This window comes from Coloeus monedula (genome assembly GCF_965178545.1).
Source record: "Coloeus monedula genome assembly, chromosome: 33".
NCBI lineage: Eukaryota > Metazoa > Chordata > Aves > Passeriformes > Corvidae > Coloeus > Coloeus monedula.
In genome coordinates this window covers 1,916,799-1,943,850 of record NC_138813.1, presented here as the reverse complement: position 1 = coordinate 1,943,850, position 27,052 = coordinate 1,916,799, and the positions used below count along the sequence as shown (strand labels likewise).

General features: G+C 63.0%; 1 protein-coding gene across 1 annotated transcript; it reads right to left on the bottom strand.

Moving 5' to 3' along the window:
- Positions 1 to 253: 253 nt before the first annotated feature.
- Positions 254 to 27,020, bottom strand: DPF1 (double PHD fingers 1; the record flags this gene model as incomplete). The annotated part of the gene is made up of 12 exons (XM_082299658.1): positions 254 to 409; positions 2,344 to 2,425; positions 4,663 to 4,775; positions 7,545 to 7,661; positions 11,842 to 11,892; positions 13,612 to 13,737; positions 16,192 to 16,264; positions 18,595 to 18,684; positions 20,825 to 20,955; positions 21,059 to 21,181; positions 22,975 to 23,135; positions 26,989 to 27,020. The coding sequence occupies 12 exons, from the start codon at positions 27,018 to 27,020 to the stop codon at positions 339 to 341; spliced, it is 1,170 nt and encodes a 389-aa protein (XP_082155784.1). The 3' UTR covers positions 254 to 338.
- Positions 27,021 to 27,052: the final 32 nt, after the last annotated feature.

Genomic DNA, 27,052 nt, shown 5'->3' with positions numbered 1-27,052 from the left:
CTTGACAACACCACGACCCCCCCTCCCCCCCCCCCAAAATCCCCGCCCCCCCCCAAAATAACCCCGGGGAGGGGGGGGAGGGGCGCGGGGGGGGGGAGGGGCCCCCCTTTTTCCCATCATGCAACACTTCCCCCCCCCCCCCCCCAAATTTTCCGGCTCCCTCCCCAAAATTCCGAATTTCCCCTCCCCCCCCCCCCAGCTCTGTTATGGCTTTTGAAGGATTTTGGGGGGTTTTGGGGGGGTTTTTGGGGGGTTTTTGGGGGGTTTTGGGGTTTTTTGGGGTTTTGGGGGGTTTTGGGGGTTTTTTTTGGGGGGGGTTTTTGGGGTTTTGGGCCCCCCTAAGTGAGGGTGATGAAGGCCGAGGCCTTTTCCTTCAGCTGCCTCAGGCACAGGTGGCAGCTCCAGCTCCCTGCGGGGACACCCAAAAAGCCGGGATTTCACCCCAAAATCAGCGGGGAAGGGAAAAGCCCCAAATCCCCACAAATCTACGCCAAAATCCACCCCAAATCCCCCCAAAATCCACCCAAATCCACCCCAAATCCCCTCAAATCCACACAAAACCCCTCCAAAATCCACCAAAATTCCCCTAAATTCTCTTCCTACATTCCCAAATCTCCCCAAATCTCCCCCAAATCCCCCCAAACTCCCCAAAATCCCCCCAATTCCCCCCAACCTCCCCCCAAACCACCCCAAATCCCCCAAAATCCCCAACCCCCCCAAATTCCCTTCCTACATTCCCAAATCCCCCCAAATCCCCCAAAACCCCACAAAATCCCCCCAAATCCCCCTAAAATCCTCCCAAAATCCACCAAAAATCCCCCGAAAATCCCCCCAAATCCCGCCAAAATCCCCCAAAATCCCCCAAATCTTCTCAAAATCCCCCCAAATTCCCCCCAATCCCCCCCAAATCCACCCAAAGTCCCCCCAAATCCCCCAAAAATCCCCCCAAAACCCCTCAAAATCCCCCTAAAATCCCCCAAATCTCCTCAAAATTCCCCCAAATCGCCCCAAATCCCCCAAATCCCCCCAAATCCCCCTAAAATTCCCGCAAATCCCCCCCAATCCCCCCAAATTCCACCTAAAATCCCCCAAATTCCCCAAATCCCCTCCAAATCCCCCCAAAATCCACCTAAAATTCCTCGAAAATCCCCCCCAAATCCTCCCAAATCTCCTCAAAATCCCCCCCAATCCCACCTCAAATTCCCCAAATCCCCCAAAAATTCCCCCAAATCCCCCCAACCCCTCAAAATGCCCCTAAAATTCCCCTAAAATCCCCCAAATCTTCTCAAAATCCCCCCAAACCGCCCCAAATCCCTCCAAATCCCCACAAACTCCCCCGAAATCCCCCACAACCCCTCCAAATCCCCCAAATCCCCCCAAATCCCCCCAAATCCCCCAAATCCCCCAAATCCCCAAATCCCCCCAAATCCCCCAAATCCCCCAAATCCCCCCAAACCCCCCAAACCCCCCAAATCCCCCCAATCTCCCCCAAATCCTCAAATCCCCCCAAATCCCCAAATCCCCCAAATCCCCCCAAATCCCCCAAATCCCCCAAATCCCCCCAAGCCCCCAAATCCCCCAAATCCCCCCAAATCCCCAAATCCTCCAAATCCCCAAATCCCCCAAATCTTCCCAAATCCCCAAATCCCCCAAATCCCCCAAATCCCCCAAATCCCCCCAAATCCCCAAATCCTCCAAATCCCCAAATCCCCCAAATCTTCCCAAATCCCCAAATCCCCCAAATCCCCCAAATCCCCCCAAATCCCCCCAAATCCCCCCAAATCCCCCAAATCCCCCAAATCCGCAAATCCCCCAAATCCCCCAAATCCCCCAAATCCCCCAAATCCCCAAATCCCCCCAAATCCCCAAATCCCCAAATCCCCCAAATCCCCCAAATCCCCCAAATCCCCAAATCCCCCAAATCCCCCCAAATCCCCCAAATCCCCCAAATCCCCCAAATCCCCCAAATCCCCAAATCCCCCAAATCCCCCCAAATCCCCCAAATCCCCCAAATCCCCAAATCCCCCAAATCCCCCAAATCCCCCAAATCCCCAAATCCCCAAATCCCCCCAAATCCCCCAAATCCCCCCAAATCCCCAAATCCCCCCAAATCCCCCAAATCCCCCCAAATCCCCCAAATCCCCCAAATCCCCAAATCCCCCAAATGCCCCCAAATCCCCAAATCCCCAAATCCCCCAAATTCCCCCAAATCCCCCAAATCCCCAAATCCCCCCAAATCCCCAAATCCCCCCAATCCCCCCAAATCCCCCAAATCCCCCAAATCCCCAAATCCCCAAATCCCCAAATCCCCAACCCCCCAGCCCCGGCCCGGGCCCGCGGTACCCTCGGGGGGCTCGCCCATGGGCGGGCTCAGGCAGTACATGTGGTAGCCACGGTCGCAGTCGTCACAGAACAGCAGCTGGTCCTGGGGGGCACGGGGACACCCCAAAAATGCACTTTGGGGGGATTTGGGGGGATTTGGGGGATTTGGGGGATTTGGGGGGATTTGGGGGATTTGGGGAATTTGGGGATTTGGGGGATTTGGGGATTTGGGGATTTGGGGGATTTGGGGGATTTGGGGATTTGGGGGATTTGGGGGATTTGGGGGATTTGGGGGATTTGGGGATTTGGGGGATTTGGGGATTTGGGGGATTGGGGGATTTGGGGGATTTGGGGGGATTTGGGGGATTTGGGGGGATTTGGGGGGATTTGGGGAATTTGGGGATTTGGGGGATTTGGGGATTTGGGGATTTGGGGGATTTGGGGGATTTGGGGATTTGGGGGATTTGGGGGATTTGGGGGGATTTGGGGGATTTGGGGGATTTGGGGATTTGGGGGATTTGGGGGATTTGGGGGGATTTGGGGGGATTTGGGGATTTGGGGGGATTTGGGGGGATTTGGGGGATTTGGGGGGATTTGGGGGATTTGGGGATTTGGGGGATTTGGGGATTTGGGGGATTTGGGGGGATTTGGGGAATTTGGGGATTTGGGGGATTTGGGGATTTGGGGGATTTGGGGGATTTGGGGGGATTTGGGGGGATTTGGGGATTTGTGGGGATTTGGGGGATTTGGGGGGATTTGGGGGATTTGGGGGATTTGGGGGGATTTGGGGGATTTGGGGGATTTGGGGATTTGGGGATTTGGGGGATTTGGGGGATTTGGGGGGATTTGGGGGATTTGGGGGATTTGGGGATTTGGGGGATTTGGGGATTTGGGGGGATTTGGGGGATTTGGGGGATTTTGGGGGGATTTGGGGATTTGGGGATTTGGGGGATTTGGGGGATTTGGGGATTTGGGGGGATTTGGGGATTTGGGGATTTGGGGGGATTTGGGAATTTGGGGGATTTGGGGGATTTGAGGGGGATTTGGGGATTTGGGGGGATTTGGGGGATTTGGGAATTTTGGGGGGATTTGGGGGATTTGGGGGGATTTGGGGGGATTTGGGGGATTTGGGGGATTTGGGGATTTGGGGGATTTGGGGGATTTGGGGGGATGTGGGGGGATTTGGGGGATTTGGGGAGATTTGGGGGATTTGGGGGATTTGGGGGATTTGGGGATTTGGGGGGATTTGGGGGGATTTGGGGGATTTGGGGGATTTGGGGGATTTGGGGGGATGTGGGGGGATTTGGGGGATTTGGGGGGATGTGGGGGGATTTGGGGGATTTGGGGGATTTGGGGAGATTTGGTGGGATTTGGGGGATTTGGGGGGATTTGGGGGATTTGGGGGATTTGGGGATTTGGGGGATTTGGGGGATTTGGGGGGATTTGGGGAAGATTTGGGGGATTTTAGGGGAATTGGGGGCATTTTGAGGGGTTGGAGGGATTTGGGGGAATTTTTGGGGGATTTGGGGGATTTTAGGTGGGATTGGGGGGATTTGGGGGGGATTTGGGGGATTTGGGGATCCTCGAGAGGTTTGGGGGCGTCCCAGGGAGGTTTGGAGGGGATTTGGGGGGATTTGGGGTGGATTTGGGGAATTTGGGGGATTTGGGGGATTGGGGGGGATTGGGGGGGGATTTTTTTGGGGATTTGGGGTATTTTGGGGTGGTTTGGGGGTATTTTGGGCTGTATTTGGGTTGTTTTGGGGTGGATTTGGGGTATTTTGGGGCGGATTTGGGATATTTTGGAGTATTTTGGGGTGGATTTGGGGTATTTTTTCAGTGGATTTGGGGTATTTTGGGTGGATTTCTGGGGTTCATTATCCGGGGAATTTCGGGGGCATTTCGAGGCTGCTTTTGGGGTGCCTTTTGGGGTGGATTTGGGGTATTTTGGGGTGGTTTGGGTATTTGGGGTGGATTTGGGCTATTTTGGAGTATTTTGGAGTGGATTTGAGGTATTTTGGGGTTGGTTTGGGGTGGTTTGGGGTATTTTTGGGGTGGTTTGGGGTATTTTGGGGGGATTTGGGGAGTATTTTGGGGTGGATTTGGGCTGTTTTGGGGTGAATTTGGAGTGGACTTGGGGTATTTGGGGTGGATTTGGGGTGGTTTGGGTGTTTGGGGTGGATTTGGGGTGTTTTTTCGGTGGATTTGGGGTATTTTGGGTGGATTTCCGGGGTTCATTATCCGGGGAATTTCGGGGGCATTTCGAAGCTGCTTTTGGGGCGCCTTTTGGGGCGGGTTTGGGCTATTTTGGGGCGGGCCCGGGGCTGTCGGGGGGTCTCTCACGTCGTTCTCGGCGGTGCCGCAGAGGCTGCAGGATTTGCACTCGATGCACTGCCAGCGGTAGGAGCGCGCGGCCGCCGCCATGGCCAGCGAGAACTGCAGGCACGACGGGTGCCCTGGGGGCCCAAAACCCCATAAAAACCCCAAAAATACCCCAAAAACACCCCAAAAACACCCCCAAAACACCCCTGAAAACCCCACACCCCAAAAACCGCCCAAAACACCCCAAAATCCCCCCATGGCCAGCGAGAGCTGCCGGCACGACGGGTGCCCTGGGGGCCGAAAATCCCATAAAAACCCCAAAAATACCCCAAAACCACCCCAACCCCCCCCCCCCCCCAAAACCCCCCAAAACTCCACACCCCAAAACTGCCCAAAACCGCCCAAAACACCCCAAAATCCCCCAAAATCCCCCCATGGCCAGCGAGAGCTGCCGGCACGAGGGGTGCCCTGGGGGCTGAAAACCCCATAAAAACCCCAAAAATACCCCAAAAACACCCCAAAAACCCCCCCAAACCCCCCCAAAACCCCACACCCCAAAACCGCCCAAAACACCCCAAAATCCCCCCCATGGCCAGCGAGAGCTGCCGGCACGAGGGGTGCCCTGGGGGCTGAAAACCCCATAAAAACCCCAAAAATACCCCAAAAACACCCCCAAAACCCCCCCAAACCCCCCAAAACCCCACACCCCAAAACCGCCCATAACACCCCAAAATCCCCCCCCAAAATCCCCCCATGGCCAGCGAGAGCTGCCGGCACGACGGGAGCCCTGGGGGCTGAAAACCCCATAAAAACCCCCAAAATACCCCAAAACCCCCCCCAAACCCCCCCAAAACCCCAAAACCGCCCAAAACACCCCAAAATCCCCCCATGGCCAGCGAGAGCTGCCGGCACGAGGGGTGCCCTGGGGGCCGAAAACCCCACATTTACCCCAAATTTACCCCAAAAACACCCCAAAAACCCCCCCCAAAACCCCCCTGAAAACCTCACACCCCAAAACCGCCCAAAACACCCCAAAATCCCCCCCCAAAACCCCCCCATGGCCAGCGAGAGCTGCCGGCACGAGGGGTGCCCTGGGGGCCAAAAACCCCATAAATCCCCATAAAAACCCCAAAAATACCCCAAAACACCCTAAAAAGCCGCCCAAACCCCATAAAAAAACCACAAAAAACCCTCCCAAAACCCCACACCCCAAAAACCCCATAAAAACCCCAACTCCCCCCAAAAATACCCTAAAAAAAACCCCAAAGCCCCCCAATTTACCCCAAAAATACCCCAAAAACCCCATACAAACCCCAAAACCACCCCAAAATACCCTAAAATCCCCCCAACCCCCCCCCAAACCCCACACCCCAAAAACCCCAAAAACACCCCCAAAACACCCTAAAAACCCCATAAAACCCCCCAAAAAACCCTAAACCTGCCCCATTCCCCACCCCCCAAAAACCGCACACCCCAAAAACCCCACAGAAACACCCCAAACACCCCAAAAATACCCCAAAAAACCCCAAAACCCCCAAAGTCCCCCAAAAACCCGCCATGGCCAGCGAGAGCCGCAGGCACGAGGGGAGCCCTGGGGGCCGAAACCCCCAAATTTACCCCAAAAATACCCCAAAAATACCCTAAACCCCCCCAAAACCACCCAAAACCACCCCAAAAATACCCCAAAACCCCCCAGAAACCCCCCAAAATCACCCCAAAAATACCCTAAACCCCCCCAAAATCACCCCAAAAACCAACCCGGACCCACAGGGATCCCAAAACCCCCCCAAAAATCCCCAAATAAACCCCCACAACCCCCCCAGCCCCAAAACCCCCCAAATCCCCCCAAAATGCCCCAAATCCCTGAACCCCAAACGCAGCCAGACCCCGATGTCCTCCATGTCTTCCCAGTATCCCCAGTGTCCCCCAGTGCCCCCAGTTCCCCCAGTGCCCCCCAGTGCCCCCAGTGCCCCCCAGTGTCCCCCAGTGCCCCCCAGTTCCCCCAGTTCCCCCCAGTGCCCCCCCAGTTCCCCCAGTGCCCCCCAGTTCCCCCAGTTCCCCCAGTGCCCCCCAGTATCCCCAGTGCCCCCAGTGTCCCCCAGTGTCCCCCAGTGCCCCCAGTTCCCCCAGTTCCCCCAGTGCCCCCCAGTTCCCCCAGTGCCCCCCAGTGCCCCCAGTCCCAGTCCCAGTACCCCCCAGTGCCCCCCAGTGCCCCCAGTGCCCCCAGTGCCCCCAGTGCCCCCCAGTATCCCCAGTGCCCCCAGTGCCCCCCAGTGCCCCCCAGTATCCCCCAGTATCCCCAGTTCCCCCAATGCCCCCAATGCCCCCCAGTGCCCCCAGTGCCCCCAATGCCCCCCAGTGCCCCCCAGTATCCCCAGTGCCCCCAGTGCCCTCCCAATGCCCCCCAGTGCCCCCCAGTGCCCCCAGTTCCCCCAGTGCCCCCCAGTGCCCCCAATGCCCCCAGTGCCCCCAGTATCCCCAGTATCCCCAGTGCCCCTTCAATGCCCCCGATGTCCCCAATGGTGTCCCCAGTGATGTCCCCAATCCCCCCAGGTGTCCCCTCAGTGTCCCCAATGTTCCCCCGATGTCCCCAATCCCCCCAATCCCCCCAATCCCCCTCACTGTCCCCCCTCTGTCCCCTCTGTCCCCGCTGTCCCCGCTGTCCCCTCTGTCCCCCCGCTGTCCCCTCACTGTCCCCCCGCTGTCCCCGCTGTCCCCTCACTGTCCCCTCACTGTCCCCCCGCTGTCCCCGCTGTCCCCGCTGTCCCCTCTGTCCCCTCTGTCCCCTCTGTCCCCGCTGTCCCCGCTGTCCCCGCTGTCCCCGCTGTCCCCTCACTGTCCCCCCTCTGTCCCCGCTGTCCCCGCTGTCCCCTCTGTCCCCGCTGTCCCCGCTGTCCCCGCACCGGCGCGGCCGCAGTCGGCGCAGGCGATCAGCTGCTCCTCGGCCCCCCGGGCCCGGGCTCCGCCGGCGCAGAAGTCGCAGGGACCCTCGGGGGGGGGCCCGGGGGGGGCGGGGCGGCCTGGGGGGGACCCCCAAAATGTGGGGGGAGGGACCCCAAAAACCCCCACCCCAAAAGCTCTGAGCGCCCCCCCCAAAAAAAAACAGAGACCCCCCCCCAAGAAACAGCCCCCAAAAAAGAGCCCCCCCAGATCCGAAATCCTCCAAAAGACCCCAAAACCCCCCAGAGCCCCCCCAAAAATCCCCCCAGGGACCCCCTGAACCTCCCCCAGAGCCCCCCAAAATCCCCCCAGGGACCCCCTGAACCTCCCCCGGATCCCCCCAAAATCCCCCCAGGGACCCCCTGAACCTCCCCCAGAGCCCCCCAAAATCCCCCCAGGGACCCCCTGAACCTCCCCAGAGCCCCCCCAAAATCCCCCCAGGGACCCCCTGAACCTCCCCCAGAGCCCCCCAAAATCCCCCCAGGGACCCCCTGAACCTCCCCCAGAGCCCCCCAAAATCCCCCCAGGGACCCCCTGAACCTCCCCCAGAGCCCCCCCAAAATCCCCCCAGGGACCCCCTGAACCTCCCCAGAGCCCCCCCAAAATCCCCCCAGGGACCCCCTGAACCTCCCCCGGAGACCCCCAAAAGATCCCCAAAAAGATCCCCCCAAACCCCCCCAGAAACCCCCAAAATCCGCCCCCCAAAAAACCCCAAGACCCCCAAAACTCCCAGAGCCCCCCAAAAATCCCCCCAGGGACCCCCAGAACCCCCCCGGAGACCCCCAAAAGATCCCTCCCCCAAAGACCCCCCAAAAAAGACCCCCCCAGAGCCCCAAATTCCCCCCAAATTCCCCCCGAACATCCCCCAAATCCCCCAAAGACCTCCAAAAACCCCCAAACCCCCCAAAAAATCCCCCCAGGGACCCCCTGAACCCCCCCAGAGACCCCCAAAAGATTCCCCCCAAAAACCTCCCAAAACCCCCCCAGAAACCCCCAAAATCCCCCTGAACATCCCCAAAACCCCCCCAGAGACCCCCAAACCCCCCCGACACCCCCAAAAATCCCCCAAAAGACCCCCTGAACCCCCCCAAAATCCCCCCAAAATCCCCCCAGGGACCCCCTGAATCTCCCCGGAGACCCCCAAACGCCCCTCCCCAAAACAACCCCCCCAGAAACCCCCAAAATCCCCCAAAAGATCCCCCCAAGACCCTCCAAAACCCCCAGAGCCCCCCCAAAAAATCCCCCCAGAGACCCCCCCAGACTCCCCAAAGACCCCCCCAAAAAACGACCCCCCCAGAAACCCCCAAAATCCCCTGAGACCCCCAAAATCCCCCCAAAATCCCCCCTGAACATCCCCCAACCCCCCCAGAGACCCCCCCAGACCCCCCAAATCCCCCAAAAGATCCCCCAAAACCCCCAGAGCCCCCCAAAAATCCCCCCAAAGACCCCCTGAACCCCCCCAGACCCCCCAAAATCCCCCAAAAATCCCCCCAAAGACCCCCTGAGCCCCCCCAGACCCCCCAAAATCCCCCAAAAATCCCCCCAAAGACCCCCTGAACCCCCCAGACCCCCCAAAATCCCCCCAAAACCCCCCCCAAAGACCCCCTGAACCCCCCCAGACCCCCCAAAATCCCCCCAAAAATCCCCCCAAAGACCCCCTGAGCCCCCCCAGACCCCCCAAAATCCCCCCAAAACCCCCCCAAAGACCCCCTGAGCCCCCCCAGACCCCCCAAAATCCCCCAAAACCCCCCCAAAGACCCCCTGAGCCCCCCCAGACCCCCCAAAATCCCCCAAAATCCCCCCAAAGACCCCCTGAACCCCCCAGACCCCCCAAAATCCCCCCAAAACCCCCCCAAAGACCCCCTGAACCCCCCAGACCCCCCAAAATCCCCCAAAAATCCCCCCAAAGACCCCTGAACCCCCCCAGACCCCCCAAAATCCCCCCAAAAATCCCCCCAAAGACCCCCTGAGCCCCCCCAGACCCCCCAAAATCCCCCAAAACCCCCCCAGACCCCCCAAAATCCCCCAAAACCCCCCCAAAGACCCCTGAACCCCCCCAGACCCCCCAAAATCCCCCAAAATCCCCCCAAAGACCCCCTGAACCCCCCCAGACCCCCCAAAATCCCCCCAAAATCCCCCCAAAGACCCCCTGAGCCCCCCCAGACCCCCCAAAATCCCCCAAAATCCCCCCAAAGACCCCCTGAACCCCCCCCAGACCCCCCAAAATCCCCCCAAAATCCCCCCAAAGACCCCCTGAGCCCCCCCAGACCCCCCAAAATCCCCCCAAAATCCCCCCAAAGACCCCCTGAGCCCCCCCAGACCCCCCAAAATCCCCCCAAAACCCCCCCAAAGACCCCCTGAGCCCCCCCAGACCCCCCAAAATCCCCCAAAATCCCCCCAAAGACCCCTGAACCCCCCCCAGACCCCCCAAAATCCCCCCAAAATCCCCCCAAAGACCCCCTGAGCCCCCCCAGACCCCCCAAAATCCCCCCAAAATCCCCCCAAAGACCCCCTGAGCCCCCCCAGACCCCCCAAAATCCCCCAAAAATCCCCCCAAAGACCCCCTGAACCCCCCCAAAATCCCCCCAAAATCCCCCAAAATCCCCCCAAAAACCCCAACCCCCCCCGAGCCCCCCCAGTTCTTGGGGTGTTTGAGGGGGGTCGGGGTCGGTTTTGGGGTGAATTTGGGGCAGTTTGGGGTTGGGTTTTAGGGCTTGGGGGGGGTTTAGGGCTGGTTTTGGGGTGGTTTGGGTGTTTGGGGTGATTTTAGGATGTTTTGGGGGTATTTTGGGGTGTTTGGGGGATATTTTGGGCTCTGGGGGCATTTTGGGGGGTTTTGGGGGTATTTTGGGTGATTTTGGTGGTGTTTTGGGGGTGATTTGGGGGTGTTTTGGGGCGTTTTTCGTGTGGGTTTGGGGTGTTTAAGGGTGATTTTGGGTTGTTTTGGGGAATTTGGAGGATTTGGGGATATTTAGGGGAGTTTCAGGGTGGTTTGGGGAAGGTTTTGGGGGATTTTGGGGTGGTTTGGAGTATTTTGGGGGTGATTTTGGGGTGATTTTGTGTGATTTTGGGTGGTTTTGTGGTGTTTTGGGGTGATTTAGGGGATGTTTTGGGGTCTTTTGGGACATTTTAAGGTGTTTTGGGGGTGATTTTGGGCGATTTGGGGTGTTTTGGGGGTCATTCGGGGGTGATTTGTGGTGGTTTTCGTGTGGTTTTGGGGTGTTTAAGGGTGATTTGGGGGTGTTTTGGGGCATTTTTTGGGGTGTTTTGGGGATATTTAGGGGAGTTTCAGGGTGGTTTGGGGCAGGCTTTGGGGGATTTTGGGGTGGTTTGGAGTATTTTTGGGGTGATTTTGGGGTGATTTTGTGTGATTTTGGGTGGGTTTGGGGTGTTTTGGGGTGATTTAGGGGATGTTTTGGGGTCTTTTGGGACATTTTAAGGTGTTTTGGGGGTGATTTTGGGTGGGGTGTTCTGGGGTGTTCTGGGGTGCTTTGGGCGTGATTTTGGGGTGTTTTGTGGGCATTTTGGGTGATTTGGGGTGTTTTGGGGTGTTTTGGGGGTCATTCGGAGGTGTTTTGGGGCGTTTTTCGTGTGGTTTTGGGGTGTTTAAGGGTGATTTGGGGGTGTTTGGGGGAATTTGGAGGATTTGGGGATATTTAGGGGAGTTTTAGGGTGGTTTGGGGCAGGTTTCGGGGGATTTTGGGGTGGTTTGGAGTATTTTTGGGGTGATTTTGGGGTATTTGGGGTGATTTTGGGGTGATTTTGTGTGATTTGGGTGGTTTGAGGGTGTTTTGGGGTGGTTTTGGGGTGGTTTTTTGTGATTTTGGGGTCATTTTGGGGGTGTTTTGGGTTGTTTTGGGGTGATTTAGGGGTGATTTGGGTTGGTTTGGGTTGTTTTGGGGTGATTTGGGGGTGTTTTGGGGGGATTTTGGGGGTGATTTGGGGGTGTTTGGGGGTATTTGGGGTGATTTGGGGGTGATTCTGTGTGATTTGGGTGGTCTGGGGGTGTTTTGGGTTCTTTTGGGTTGTTTTGGGGTGATTTTGGGTTGATTTTGGGTTGATTTGGGGTGATTTGGGGTGATTTGGGGTGATTTGGGGGTGATTTTGGGTTGTTTTGGGGTGATTTTGGGTGATTTTGGGGTGTTTTGGGGTGATTTTGGGGTGTTTTGGGTTGTTTTGGGGTGATTTGGGGTGATTTGGGGGTGATTTTGGGGTTGTTTTGGGGTGATTTTGGGGTGTTTTGGGGGGATTTTGGGGTACCTGTGTTCCTGCGCTGGTTTTCGGGGACCCAGTTTAACTCTTTGTAAAACTCTGAGGAGGCAGAGGCACAAAAAGGGGGTGAGACCCCCCCAAAATCCCCCCCCCAAATATTCGGGATGGGGTCCGAGACCTTCAGGGACCCCAATTGGGGACAGGGACCCCCCCCCTCCCCAAAGAACCCACGGGACCCCCCAAAAAATGGGGCAGGGACCCCCAGGGCCCCCCAAAAATGGGACAAGGACCCCTAAAAATCTCCCGAAAACGGCCCAAGACCCCTCCCCACCCCTTCTAACCCCCCCAAAAGGGGTCCCAGCCCCCCCCGAACCCCTCAAAACCGCCCCAAGACCCCTCCCCATCCCCCAAACCACCCCAGGACCCCCCCAAAATGCGGTCCAGGCCCCCAAAAACGGCACAAGGATCCCCAAAACCTTCCCAAAACCCCTCCCCACCCCCTCTAACCCCCCCTGACCACCCCAGAACCCCCCAAAAATGCGCTCAACCCCCCAAAAAACGGCACAGGGACGCCCCAAAACCCCCCAAGACCCCTCCCCAAATCCCCCCCAAACCTCCCCAAAATCTCCCCAAGACCCCTCCCCACCTCCCCAACCCCCCAAACCACCCCAGGACCTCCCAAAACGGCACAGGAACCCCGAAACTGCCCCAAAACCCCCCCAAGACCCCTCCCCACCCCCTTAAGCCCCTCCAACCCCCCCAAAAATGCGCTCAACCCCCCAAAAAACGGCCTCAAGCCGCCCCAAAAACGGCACAGGGACCCCCAAACCTCCCCAAGACCCCCCAAAACCCCTCCCCACCCCCTCAACCCCCCACTACCCACCCCAGGACCCCCCAAAACAGCACAGGAACCCCAAAACTTCCTGAACCCCCCCCAAGACCCCTCCCCACCCCCTCAACTCCCCCCCAAACCACCCCAGAACTCCCCCAAAATGCGCTCAACCCCCCAAAAAACGGCCTCAAACCGCCCCAAAAACGGCACAGGGAACCCCAAACCCGCCCCAAAATCTCCCCAAGACCCCTCCCCACCCCCTCAACCCCCCCAAACCACCCCAGGACTCCCAAAAATGCGCTCAACTTCCCAAAAAACGGCCCAAAACCGCCCCAAAAACGGCACAGGGAACCCCAAACCCGCCCCAAAATCTCCCCAAGACCCCTCCCCACCCCCTCAACCCCCCCAAACCACCCCAAGACCCCCAAAAATGCGCTCAACCCCCCAAAAAACGGCCCCAAACTGCCCCAAAAACGGCACAGGGACCCCCAAACCGCCCCCAAACCCCCCAAGACCCCTCCCCACCTCCCCAACCCCCCCCCAAACCACCCCAGGACCCCCCAAAACAGCACAGGAACCCCAAGACCCCCCCCCAAAACCCCCCCAAGACCCCTCCCCACCCCCTTAAGCCCCCCTAAACCACCCCAAAATCCCCCCCAGACCCCTCCCCACCTCCCCAACCCCCCCCGAACCACCCCAGAACCCCCCAAAATGCTCCAGGACCCCCTAAAAACGGCACAGGGGCCCCCAAAACCGCCCTGAAAATGGTACAAAGAGCCCCAAAACCACCCCGAAATCCCCCCCAGACCCCTCCCCAACCACCCCAGAACCCCCCAAAATGCTCCAGGACCCCCTAAAAACGGCACAGGGGCCCCCAAAACCGGCACAGGGACCCCCCCAACCCACCCCAAGCCCCCCCAAAAGGGGTCCCCAAAGGCCCAAGCCCCCCCAAAAGGGGTCCCCGAAGGCCCAAGCCCCCCCCTCACGCTTGTGGTGGTTCCTGCGGGGGGGTCCCGCGCCCCCCCCCGGCTCCTCGCCCTCCTCCTCGGCCAGGTGGGTGTGGGTGTAGTGGTAGCTCAGCCCCGGGCGGTTCTTGTAGCGCTTCCCGCAGACTGGACAGCGCAGCGGTCACTCAGCGGTCACTCAGCGGTCACTCAGCGGTCACTCAGCGGCTGAGCGGTCACTCAGCGGCCACTCAGTGGTCACTCGGGGGGAGAGGGGTTGGGGGGAAAAGGAGCCCCTCGATTTCCCCCCAAAATCCCCCCCCCCAGAGACCCCCCTGAACATCTCCCGAACCCCCCAGAGAGACCCCCAAAATCCCCGGACTTCACCCCAAAAATACCCCCAGAGACCCCCCCCCAAAGACCCCCCCAAAGCGACCCCCCCAGACCCCCCTGAACATCCCCTGAACCCCCCAGAGAGACCCCAAAAAACCCCAAAATCCCCAGACTTCACCCCAAAAATACCCCCAGAGACCGCCTCAAAGACCCCCCCAAAACGACCCCCAAAATCCCCGGACCCCCCCAAAAAATACCCCCAGAGACCCCCTGAACACCCCCAGAGACCCCCCAAAGACCCCCCCCGAATCCCCAGAGAGACCCCCAAAATCCCCGGACTTCACCCCAAAAATATCCCCAGAGACCCCTCAAAGACCCCCCCAAAACGGCCCCCAAAATCCCCGGACTTCACCCCAAAAATACCCCCAGAGACCCCTCAAAGACCCCCCCAAAACGGCCCCCAAAATCCCCGGACTTCACCCCAAAAATACCCCCAGAGACCCCTCAAAGACCCCCCCAAAACGGCCCCCAAAATCCCCGGACTTCACCCCAAAAATACCCCCAGAGACCCCTCAAAGACCCCCCCAAAACGACCCCCCCAGACCCCCAAAATCCCCCCAAAAATCCCCAAAACCCCAAAAATCCCCTCCCCCCCCACTGGACCAGAGGCCATCAGAAAATGGGACCAAGGCCACCCAAAACCCCCCAAAAATGGGGCAGAGACCCCAAAAATCCCCCCAAAAATGGGACAGGGACCCCAAAAATCCCCCCAGAATGGGTCAGGGACCCCAAAACTGCTCCCAAAACGGGACAAGACCCCTCCCCACCCCCTCTGGACCCCCTAAGCCACCCCAGAGCCCCCCAGAAATGGGGCAGGGACCCCCAAAACCCCCCCAAAACAGCCCAAGACCCCCCAAACCCCCTCTGGATCCCCAAAACCAGCCCAGAACCCCCCAAAATGGGGCCAAACTCCCCCAGAATGGCCCAGAGACCCCAAAACTCCCCCAAAATGGGACAGGGAGCCCTGAACCCCCCCAAAATGGGGCCAACCCCCCCAAAAAGGGACAGGAACCCCAAATTCCCCCCAAAATGGGGCCAAACTCCCCCAGAATGGGACAGGAACCCCAAATTCCCCCCAAAATGGGGCCAAAACCCCAAATTCCCCCCAAAATGGGGCCAAAATCCCCCAGAATGGGACAGGGAGCCCCGAACCCCCCAAAAATGGGGCCCAAACCCCCCAAAATGGGACAAGGACCCTCAAATTCCCCTCAGAATGGCACAGAGACCCCAAAACTCCCCCAAAATGGGACCAAAACCCCCCGAAATGGGGCCAACCCCCCCAAAATGGAACAGGGACCCCCAAATTCCCCCAAAATGGCACAGGGACCCCTGAAACTCCCTAAAAATGGGGCCAAACCCCCCCAAATGGGACAGGGACCCCCCAGAACCCCTCCAGAATGGCACAGGGTCCCCCCAAAATGGGACAGGGACCCCCCAGGTCTCCCCAAAAATGGCTCAGGGACCCCCCCAAACGGAACCAGATCCCCCCAAACGGAACCAGAACCCCCCAAAAATGGGGCCAGACCCCCCCAAACGGGACCAGAACCCCCCAAAAATGGGACCAGACCCCCCCAAACGGGACCAGACCCCCCCAAAAATGGGACCAGACCCCCCCAAACGGGACCAGACCCCCCCAAAAATGCAGCCAAAATCCCCCCAAACCAGACCCCCCCCCCAAACCGGAGCAGCCCCCCCCCAAACGGGACCAGAAGCCCCAAAAATGGGACCAGACCCTCACAAAAATGAGGCCAAAACCCCCAAAAACGGGACCAGACCCCCCAAACGGGACCAGAACCCCCCAAAAATGGGGCCAAACCCCCCCAAACCGGAGCCCCAACCAAAACTGGACCATCCCCCCCAAATGGGACCAGACCCCCCCAAAAATGAGGCCAAAACCCCCAAAAGGAGACCAGACCCCCCAAACCGGGACCAGATCCCCCAAACTGGACCAGCCCCCCAAAAATGAGGCCAAAACCCCCAAACCGGACCAGCCCCCCCAAACTGGGACCATCCCCCCCAAACCGGCCCAGCCCCCCCAAACCGGCCCAGCCCCCCCCAAAACGGGACCAGAGCTCCCAAACTGGGACCATCCCCCCCCAAACCGGACCCCCCAAACTGGACCAGCTCCCCCCAAACCGGCCCCCCCCAAACTGGGACCATCCCCCCCAAACTGGGACCATCCCCCCCAAACCGGCCCAGCCCCCCCACACCGGCCCCCCCCGCACTGACTGTCGCACACGTAGGGTTTGTCGCGCTCCTCCAGGACAGCGTCCACCCTCCTCTTCATCACCAGCCCGTAGGCCTGCGGGCAGCGGGCAGCGGGCAGTGAGGGCAGTGGGCAGTGAGGGCAGTGAGGGCAGTGAGGGCAGTGGGCAGTGTGGGCAGTGAGGGCAGTGAGGGCAGTGAGGGCAGTGTGGGCAGTGTGGGCAGTGAGGGCAGTGGGCAGTGAGGGCAGTGTGGGCAGTGAGGGCAGTGAGGGCAGTGGGCAGTGTGGGCAGTGAGGGCAGTGGGCAGTGTGGGCAGTGAGGGCAGTGAGGGCAGTGAGGGCAGTGGGCAGTGTGGGCAGTGAGGGCAGAGGTCAGTGTGGGCAGTGAGGGCAGTGTGGGCAGTGGGCAGTGAGGGCAGTGAGGGCAGTGAGGGCAGTGTGGGCAGTGGGCAGTGTGGGCAGTGAGGGCAGTGTGGGCAGTGGGCAGTGAGGGCAGTGAGGGCAGTGAGGGCAGTGGGCAGTGTGGGCAGTGAGGGCAGTGAGGGCAGTGAGGGCAGTGGGCAGTGTGGGCAGTGAGGGCAGTGAGGGCAGTGAGGGCAGTGAGGGCAGTGGGCAGTGTGGGCAGTGAGGGCAGTGAGGGCAGTGAGGGCAGTGTGGGCAGTGAGGGCAGTGAGGGCAGTGAGGGCAGTGAGGGCAGTGGGCAGTGAGGGCAGTGGGCAGTGTGGGCAGTGGGCAGTGAGGGCAGTGAGGGCAGTGTGGGCAGTGAGGGCAGTGAGGGCAGTGAGGGCAGTGTGGGCAGTGAGGGCAGTGAGGGCAGTGAGGGCAGTGAGGGCAGTGTGGGCAGTGTGGGCAGTGAGGGCAGTGGGCAGTGAGGGCAGTGTGGGCAGTGAGGGCAGTGAGGGCAGTGAGGGCAGTGAGGGCAGTGAGGGCAGTGGGCAGTGAGGGCAGTGAGGGCAGTGAGGGCAGTGTGGGCAGTGAGGGCAGTGAGGGCAGTGAGGGCAGTGTGGGCAGTGAGGGCAGTGAGGGCAGTGAGGGCAGTGGGCAGTGTGGGCAGTGTGGGCAGTGTGGGCAGTGTGGGCAGTGAGGGCAGTGAGGGCAGTGAGGGCAGTGTGGGCAGTGAGGGCAGTGAGGGCAGTGAGGGCAGTGAGGGCAGTGTGGGCAGTGTGGGCAGTGAGGGCAGTGAGGGCAGTGAGGGCAGTGTGGGCAGTGAGGGCAGTGGGCAGTGAGGGCAGTGTGGGCAGTGAGGGCAGTGAGGGCAGTGAGGGCAGTGAGGGCAGTGTGGGCAGTGAGGGCAGTGAGGGCAGTGTGGGCAGTGTGGGCAGTGAGGGCAGTGAGGGCAGTGTGGGCAGTGAGGGCAGTGAGGGCAGTGAGGGCAGTGTGGGCAGTGAGGGCAGTGAGGGCAGTGAGGGCAGTGGGCAGTGTGGGCAGTGTGGGCAGTGTGGGCAGTGTGGGCAGTGAGGGCAGTGAGGGCAGTGAGGGCAGTGTGGGCAGTGGGCAGTGTGGGCAGTGAGGGCAGTGTGGGCAGTGGGCAGTGAGGGCAGTGAGGGCAGTGAGGGCAGTGGGCAGTGTGGGCAGTGGGCAGTGAGGGCAGTGAGGGCAGTGTGGGCAGTGAGGGCAGTGAGGGCAGTGAGGGCAGTGTGGGCAGTGTGGGCAGTGAGGGCAGCGGGCAGTGAGGGCAGTGTGGGCAGTGAGGGCAGTGAGGGCAGTGGGCAGTGAGGGCAGTGTGGGCAGTGAGGGCAGTGTGGGCAGTGAGGGCAGTGAGGGCAGTGTGGGCAGTGTGGGCAGTGTGGGCAGTGTGGGCAGTGAGGGCAGTGTGGGCAGTGGGCAGTGAGGGCAGTGAGGGCAGTGAGGGCAGTGGGCAGTGAGGGCAGTGAGGGCAGTGTGGGCAGTGTGGGCAGTGAGGGCAGTGAGGGCAGTGTGGGCAGTGTGGGCAGTGTGGGCAGTGGGCAGTGAGGGCAGTGAGGGCAGTGAGGGCAGTGAGGGCAGTGAGGGCAGTGTGGGCAGTGGGCAGTGAGGGCAGTGAGGGCAGTGAGGGCAGTGAGGGCAGTGTGGGCAGTGAGGGCAGTGAGGGCAGTGAGGGCAGTGGGCAGTGAGGGCAGTGTGGGCAGTGAGGGCAGTGGGCAGTGTGGGCAGTGAGGGCAGTGAGGGCAGTGAGGGCAGTGAGGGCAGAGGTCAGTGTGGCTGGACAGTGCTTGGGACCCCCCCTGCTCTCCGGCCACTGCTCAGGCCCCCCCGCTGTCCGGCCACCGCTCAGGCCCCCCCGCTCTCCGGCCACCGCTCAGGCCACCCCGCTGTCCGGCCACCGCTCAGGCCCCCCCGCTCTCCGGCCACTGCTCAGGCCCCCCCGCTCTCCGGCCACTGCTCAGGCCCCCCCGCTCTCCGGCCACCGCTCAGGCCCCCCCGCTGTCCGGGTGGCCACCGCTGACCTTGCCCTTGGCCTTGTTCTTGCGCCGGGGGGGGTCATCGTCCAGCTCGTCGCCGTCGGGGTCGTGCGGGAAGTCGGGCGGGGGAGGCTTCTGAGGGGAATTGGGGGGAAAAAGGGAAAATTGGGGATCGGGGGGAATTCGGGGTGGGGGAGGGGAGGGACGGACGGGTGGACAGGGGATGGATGGACAAGGGATGGACAATGGATGGATGGACAAGGGATGGACAGCTGGACACACAGCTGGGCACTCAGATGCACAGACAGACGGACAGCGGGATGGACACTTGGACAGACGGACAGATGGACACGTGGACAGATGGACAGTGGGGTGGACACTCCGGCACTCGGACGCACAGACAGATGGACAGGTGGACAGGGGGATGGACACTCGGACACATGGACAGACAGATGGACAGCAGGACAGACACTTGGACACTCGGACAGATGGACAAAGGGATGGACACTCGGACGCTCGGACACTCGGACACACAGATGGACAGATGGACACCCGGACAGATGGACAGTGGGATGGACACTTGGACACTCAGACAGATGGACAGAAGGACACGTGGACAGATGGACAGTGGGGTGGACACTCAGACACTCGGATGCAGACAGATGGACACATGGACGGGGGGACGGACACTCGGACACTCAGGTGAATAGATGGACAGCGGGATGGACACTTGGACAGACGGACAGAAGGACAGCGGGGTGGACACTCGGACAGACGGACGGCAGGATGGACACTCGGACGCATGGGCAGATGGACAGCGGGATGGACACTCAGACACTCGGACAGACAGACAGTGGGGTGGACACTCGGACACTTGGACAGATGGACAGATGGACAGCAGGATGGACACTTGGACAGATGGGCAGACGGACAGCGGGACAGATGCTCGGACAGATGGACAGCGGGGTGGACACTCAGACAGACAGTGGGGTGGACACGGACACTCGGACAGACGGACAGCGGGGTGGACACATGGACACTCGGAGAGATGGACAGTGGGATGGATGCTTGGACACTTGGACAGACGGACAGATGGACAGACACTCGGGCAGATGGACGGACGGACAGACGGACAGGGGGCTGGACTCTCAGACACTCGGACACTCGGACAGACGGACAGTGGGGTGGACACTTGGACAGATGGACAGCCGGACAGCTGGACAGATGGACAGCAGGATGGACACTCAGACACTCGGACAGATGGACAGACAGACACCGGTACGGACAGATGGACAGACGGACAGCGGGATGGACACTCGGACACTTGGACAGATGGACAGACGGACAGATGAACAGATGGACAGCGGGGTGGACACTCGGACAGACGGACAGCAGAATGGACACTCGGACACTCGGATGCTCGGACAGATGGACAGACGAACAGACAGACGGATGGTGGGACGGACACTTGGACAGATGGACAGATGGACAGCGGGACAGATGCTTGGACAGATGGACAGCTGGACAGCAGGATGGACACTCGGACAGACGGACAGACAGATGGACAGATGGACAGTGGGATGGACACTTGGACACTCGGCCGCTCGGACAGACAGACAGCAGGATGGACGCTCGGATGCTCAGACACACAGACGGACAGATGGACAGCAGGTGGACACTCGGACAGACAGACAGATGGACACTCGGCCAGATGGACAGCGGGACAGATGCTCGGACAGACAGACAGACAGCGGGATGGACACTTGCACACTCGGACGGATGGACAGCAGGATGGACACTCGGACAGACGGACAGCAGGATGGACACTCGGACACTCGGACAGATGGTCAGCGGGATGGACACTCGCACATTCGGACACTCAGACACTCGGACACACAGGCGGACACTCGGACACACAGATGGACAGATGGAGACTCGGGCACTCGGACAGATGGACACTTGGACAGACAGACGGACACTCGGACAGACGGACACTTGGACAGACAGACGGACACTCGGACACTCAGACAGACGGACAGACGGACACTTGGACAGACAGATGGGCAGATGGACACTCGCACACTCGGACAGACGGACACTTGGACAGACAGACGGACACTCGCACACTCGGACAGACAGACACTCGGACACTCGGACAGACAGACGGACACTCGGACAGACAGACGGACACTCGGACACTCGGACAGACAGACGGACACTCGGACAGACACTCGGACACTCGGACACTCGGCCTCGGGCTGTGTCCGGCGCTGACCGTGCCCTCGAGCGCGGCCTCCTCGTCCTTGGCGTCGCCGCCGCGGCGCTCGGGGGTCTCCGCGCAGAGCAGCGCCTCCAGCACCGGCCCCTCGGGCAGCGCCCCCTCCTTCTTCAGCGGCGCCTCGCAGTCTGCGGGCACAGCGCCGGCCGGAGGTCAGCGCGGAGGTCAGCGCGGAGGTCAGCGCGGCCACTCCGGCCGGAGGTCAGCGCGGCCGCTCCGGCCGCCCCCGGCCCACCCCCCCCCCCCCCCCCCGGCGCTCACAGGGCCGCAGCCGCGGGGCCTCCAGGATGTTCAGGCGCCGCTTCTTGCGCCAGCAGCGGGCGGGGTACGAGTAGATCTGACCCGGGGACAGGCCTGGGGGCACGGCCGGACAGTCAGTGACCCCCCCCGGACGGTCAGTGACCCCCCCCGGACTGACCACAGCACCCCCTGAGTGACCCCGAGAACCCCTGAGTGACCCTGACCCGGAGTGACCCCACGGGGTACGAGTAGATCTGACCCGGGGATGGGCCTGGGGGCACGGCCGGACGGTCAGTGATCCCCCCGGATGGTCAGTGACCCCCCCGGATGGTCAGTGACACCCCCGGACGGTCAGTGACCCCCCCGGATGGTCAGTGACACCCCCGGATGGTCAGTGACCCCCCCGGACGGTCAGTGACACCCCCGGATGGTCAGTGACCCCCCCGGATGGTCAGTGACACCCCCGGATGGTCAGTGACCCCCCCCGGACGGTCAGTGACCCCCCCGGATGGTCAGTGACCCCCCCGGACGGTCAGTGATCCCCCCGGACGGTCAGTGACCCCCCCGGATGGTCAGTGACACCCCCGGACGGTCAGTGACCCCCCCGGATGGTCAGTGACCCCCCCGGATGGTCAGTGACACCCCGGACTGACCACAGCATCCCCTGAGTGACCCCGATGACCCCCAGAGTGACCCCAACACCCCTAAACTGACCCTGACCCCCCTGAGCTGACCCCGACCCCACCCCCCGAGTGACCCCAACACCCCCAGAGTGACCCCGACCCCCCCAAACTGACCCCACTGACCCCAAACTGACCCCGATGACCCCAGACTGACCCCGACCCCCCAGACTGACCCTGACCCCAAAGTGACCCCGATGACCCCAGACTGACCCTGACCCCCCAGACTGACCCTGACCCCAAAATGACCCCGATGACCCCAGACTGACCCCGAGCCCCCCAGACTGACCCTGACCCCCCAGACTGACCCCGATAACCCCAACTCCAAACTGACCCCGACCCCCCAGACTGACCCTGACCCCAAAGTGACCCCGATGACCCCCACTCGGGGGGGGTCAGGATGGGGGAGGGGCCCAAGGGGGGGTCCAGGTGTGGGGGTCCCTCGGGGGGCTCGGGGTGCCGGGGGGGCTGCAGGGGAGCCGGGGGGGTCGGGGCGCTGCGGGAGGAGGTTTGGGGGGGGTCTCCCTGTCCCGGGGGTCCCTCCCAATCCCGGGGGTCCCTCCCCATTCCCGGGGGTCCCTCCCCATTCCCGGGGGTCTCTCCCTTATCCCGGGGGTCCCTCCCAATCCCGGGGGTCCCTCCCCATTCCCGGGGGTCCCTCCCCATTCCCGGGGGTCTCTCCCTTATCCCGGGGGTCCCTCCCAATCCCGGGGGTCCCTCCCCAACCCGAGGGTCCCTCCCCAATCCCGGGGGTCCCTCCCAATTCCGGGGGTCTCTCCCCAATTCCGGGGGTCTCTCCCCACTCCAGGGGTCTCTCCCCGATCCTGGGGGTCCCTCCCCAACCCGAGGGTCCCTCCCCATTCCCGGGGGTCCCTCCCAATCCCGGGGGTCCCTCCCAATTCCGGGGGTCCCTCCCAATTCCGGGGGTCCCTCCCCATTCCCGGGGGTCCCTCCCCACCCTGGGGGTCTCTCCCCATCCCGGGGGTCCCTCCCCATTCCCGGGGGTCCCTCCTAGCCCCGAGGGTCCCTCCCCATTCCCGAGGGTCTCTCCCCGATCCGGGGGGTCCCTCCCAGCCCCGGGGGTCCCTCCCCATTCCCGAGGGTCCCTCCCCGCCCCGGGGGTCCCTCCCCATTCCCGAGGGTCTCTCCCCGATCCCGGGTGTCCCTCCCTTATCCCGGGGGTCTCTCCCCATTCCCGGGGGTCTCTCCCCACCCCGGGGGTCTCACCGGGCCGCCGGTGCGCCCTCTCCATCCAGATGTAGGAGTTGCTCTGGGCCACGCCGGTCTGCGCGTCCAGGAAGGGCAGGCGGAGGCTGCGCTCGGCGCAGAGCCGGGCGTTGTAGCTGCGGCAGTGCTCCAGCGCCTCGCGGTAGAACTCCTCCCCCAGGCTGCGGGGGGACCCCAAAATCTGCCCCGGCACCGCCGCCCCCAGCGCGGCCCCGAGGCTGCGGGGGGACCCCAAAATCTGCCCCGGCACCGCCGCCCCCAGCGCGGCCCCGAGGCTGCGGGGGGACCCCAAAATCTGCCCCGGCACCGCCGCCCCGAGGCTCCCCGGCGGCTCCTCCCGGCCCAGGCTGCGGGGGGACCCCCGCCCCGAACCCCAAAATCCGCCCCGGGACCGCCGAGCCCGGCCCCGAACCCAGGGACCCCCGCCCCGAATTCAGGGACCCCCGCCCTGAACCCAGGGACCCCCGCCCCGAGCCCAGGGACCCCCGCCCCAACCTCAGGGACCCCCGACCCGAACTCAGGGACCCCCGCCCAGAGCGTCCCCGAGGGTCCCGGGGTGCCCCAGGCACAGCTCCTGCCCCAGGCTGCGGGGAGACCCCTCTGAACCCAAAAATCCTCCCCGGGACCCGTGACCCCCGCCCCGAAATCAGGGACCCCCGCCCAGCCCCGTTCCGAGTTCAGGGACCCCCGCCCCGAATTCAGGGACCCCCGCCCGGAGCGTCCCCGAGGGTCCCGGCGTGTCCCGGAGCGGCCCCGGGGGGTCCCAGCCCCGTTTTCTCCGTTTCTCAACCCAAAACACCGCCGTGGGGTCCAGGGTGACCCCAGATCTCTAGACCCCACCCCAGCTGCACCCCAAGAATCCACCAGGACCCCCCCAAATCATCGTTGACCCCAAAAAACTCCCCCCCAAAATCCCAGCCCGGTTTTCTTCGTTTCTCACCCCAAATCACCGCCGTGGGGTCCAGGGGTTACCCCAAATTTTGGGCCCTCCCCAAAACCCCCCCCAGGACCCCCTCGCGAACCCCAAATGTCCCCCCCCCCCAAGAACAGCACCCCAAGACCCCCCCCCAAAAGGATGCGGAGCGGGAGGAGCCCAAATCTGGGGAGCCAAAACCCCAAAGTTCGACCCCAAAACCTCCCCGGGACATCGCGGCCCCTTTCGGGGGGGGTCAGGGTGAGACCCCCCCCTTCCAATTTGGGGACCCCCAAAACCTTCGTGACCCCCCCCAAAAAAACCATCACGACCCCATTTTTGGGGGGTCCCAAAAGCTCCCGGAGCCCCCCGAAACAGGGGGGGCAGTCCCAGGTGAGACCCCTCCCCACAAACCCCATAAAGCCCCCCAGGACCCCCTTAAACCCCCAGGGATCCCCCAAAATCTCCCCAAAACTCCCCTGGGGACCCCCCCAAAATTCCCCAAAACTCCCCTGGCGATCCCAAATCCCCCCCAGGTCCCCCGAACCCCTTCCCGGGACACCCCAAAATTCCCCAAAACTTCCTCAGGGACCCCCAAAATCTCCCAAAGCTCCTCCGGGGGTCCCCAAAATCCCCCCAAACCCTCCTGGAGATCCCCCCAAAAACTCCCCCGGGACCCCCCAAAATCCCCAAAACTCCCCCGGGAGCCCCCGAATTTCCCCCCCCCCGGACCCCAATTTCCCGCCAGGACCCCCCAAAATCCCCCAAAACCGCCCGGGCCGGAGCGGGGGCGGCACCGAGACCGGGACCGGGACTGGGACCGGGATCAGGACCGGGATCGGGGTCGGGACCACAACCGGGACTGGGACCAGGACTGGGACGGGGATTGGGATCAGAACCGGGACTGGGACCGGGATTGGGATCAGAACCGGGACTGGGACCGGGATTGGGACCGGGATCGGGATCAGGACCGGGACGGGTTCGGGGCCGCGATTGGAACCAGGACTGGGACAGGGACTGGGACCGGGACCGGGTCAGAACCGGGACTGGGATGGGGATCAGGACCGGGATGGGGACCGGGATGGGGTCGGAACCGGGACCGGGATGGGGATCAGGACCGGGATGGGTTCAGGGCCGCGATTGGAACTGGGGCTGGGACAGGGACTGGGATGGGGACCGGGATGGGGTCGGAACCGGGACTGGGACAGGGATGGGGTCGGAACCGGCACCTGGACAGGGATTGGGACCAGGGCAGGGACCGGGATGGGGCTGGGACCGGGATTGGGACCAAGATCGGGACCGGGACTGGGACCAGTACGCGGCTGGGACGGGGATCGGGACTGGAAAGGGGCCGGGGCTCGTACCAGGACCGGGATTGGGACCGGGACCGGAATCGGGACCAGGATGGGGCCGGCATCGGGACCGGGATGGGGCCGGGGCCGGGGCCGGGGCCGGGACCGGGACCGGGATGGGATCAGAACCGAGACTGGGAAGGGTCAGGACCGGGACCGGGGCCGGGACCGGGATGGGATCAGAACCGAGACTGGGAAGGGTCAGGACCGGGATTGGGACCGGGACCGGGATGGGGACCAGCACCTGGACCGGGATCAGAACGGAGACTGGGAAGGGTCGGGACCGGGAGATCGGGACCGGGATTGGGACCGGGATCGGCAGAGGGGACGGTGCCGGGATTGGGACCGGGACGGGGGTGGGACCGGGAGGTTGGGATTGGGACTGGGATTGGGTCGGAACCGGCACCGGCAGCGGGATGGAGTCAGGACCGGGATCGGGGCCTCATCCCCGCCGGTACCGGGGGTTCCCCCAGGTAAATCCCCCCCGCCAGTGCCGGGACCTCCCTCCCCGGGATCTCCATCCCTGCCGGTACCGGGACCCCCATCCCCGGGATCTTCGTCCCCGCCAGTACCGGGACCCCCAATCCCGGCACCTCCATCCCTGCCGGTACCGGGACCCCCAACCCCGGGATCTCCGTCCCCGCCCAGTCCATGCCCCGGTACCGGAGCTCCATCCCCGCCGGCTCCATGCCCCGGTACCGGAGCTCCATCCCCGCCGGCTCCATCCCCCCGGTACCGGCGGTTCGGCTCCGGGTGAGTCCCTCCCCAGCAAAGCCGCGGCTCCGTTTCCGCCGGTACCGGAGGCTCCGTCCCCGCCCGAACCGGGGCCTCGTCCCCAGCGGTACCGGGGGCTCCCTCCCTGCCGGTACCGGGGGTTCCATCCCCACCGGGTCCCTCCCTGCCGGTACCGGCGCCTCGGCTCCAGGTGCGTCCCTGCCGCCGGTACCGGCACCTCCATCCCCGCCGGTACCACCGGCTCCATCCTCACCGGCTGCAACCCCGCCGGTACCGGGGGTCCCTCCCGCCGGTACCGGCGCCTCCATCCCCGCCGGTACCGGGGGTTTCCATCCCCAGCGGCTCCATCCCCGCCGGTACCGGGTGCTCGGCTCCCGGTAGGTGCCTCCCGCCGGTACCGGCACCTCCATCCCCGCCGACACCGGGCGGGCCCTCCCGGAGCCTCCATCCCCGCCGGTACCGGCACCTCCATCCCCGCCGGTACCACCGGCTCCATCCTCACCGGCTCCAGCCCCGCCGGTACCCGGGGTCCCTCCCACTGGTACCGGCGCCTCCATCCCCGCCGGTACCACCGGCTCCATCCTCACCGGCTCCATCCCCGCCGGTACCACCGGCTCCATCCTCACCGGCTCCATCCCCGCCGGTACCGGGCGGGCCCTCCCGGTGCCCTCACGCCCCTGCAGTACCGGCACCTCCATCCCCGCCGGTACCGGGGGTTTCCATCCCCAGCGGCTCCATCCCTGCCGGTACCGGCGCTGGGCTCCCGGTAGGTCCCTCCCGCCGGTACCGGAGCCTCCATCGCTGCCGGTGCCGCTCCCGGAGCCTCCCTCCCCGCCGGTACCGGGGGTTCCCATCCCCACCGGTCCCTCCCCGCCGGTGCCGGTACCGGAGCGTCCGTGCCGTGCCCCCGCCGGAGCGGTGCCGGCTCGGGGGGCTGCGCTCGCCCCGGGGCGGCTCGGGCCGGTGCCGGGGCGGTCCCGGCGCGGTCCCGGAGCCCCCGCGCCCCCCACTCACCATTTGAGGGGTTTGTGCAGAGCCGTGGCCATTTTGCGCCGCCGGGGCCGCTCCGCGCTCGGGG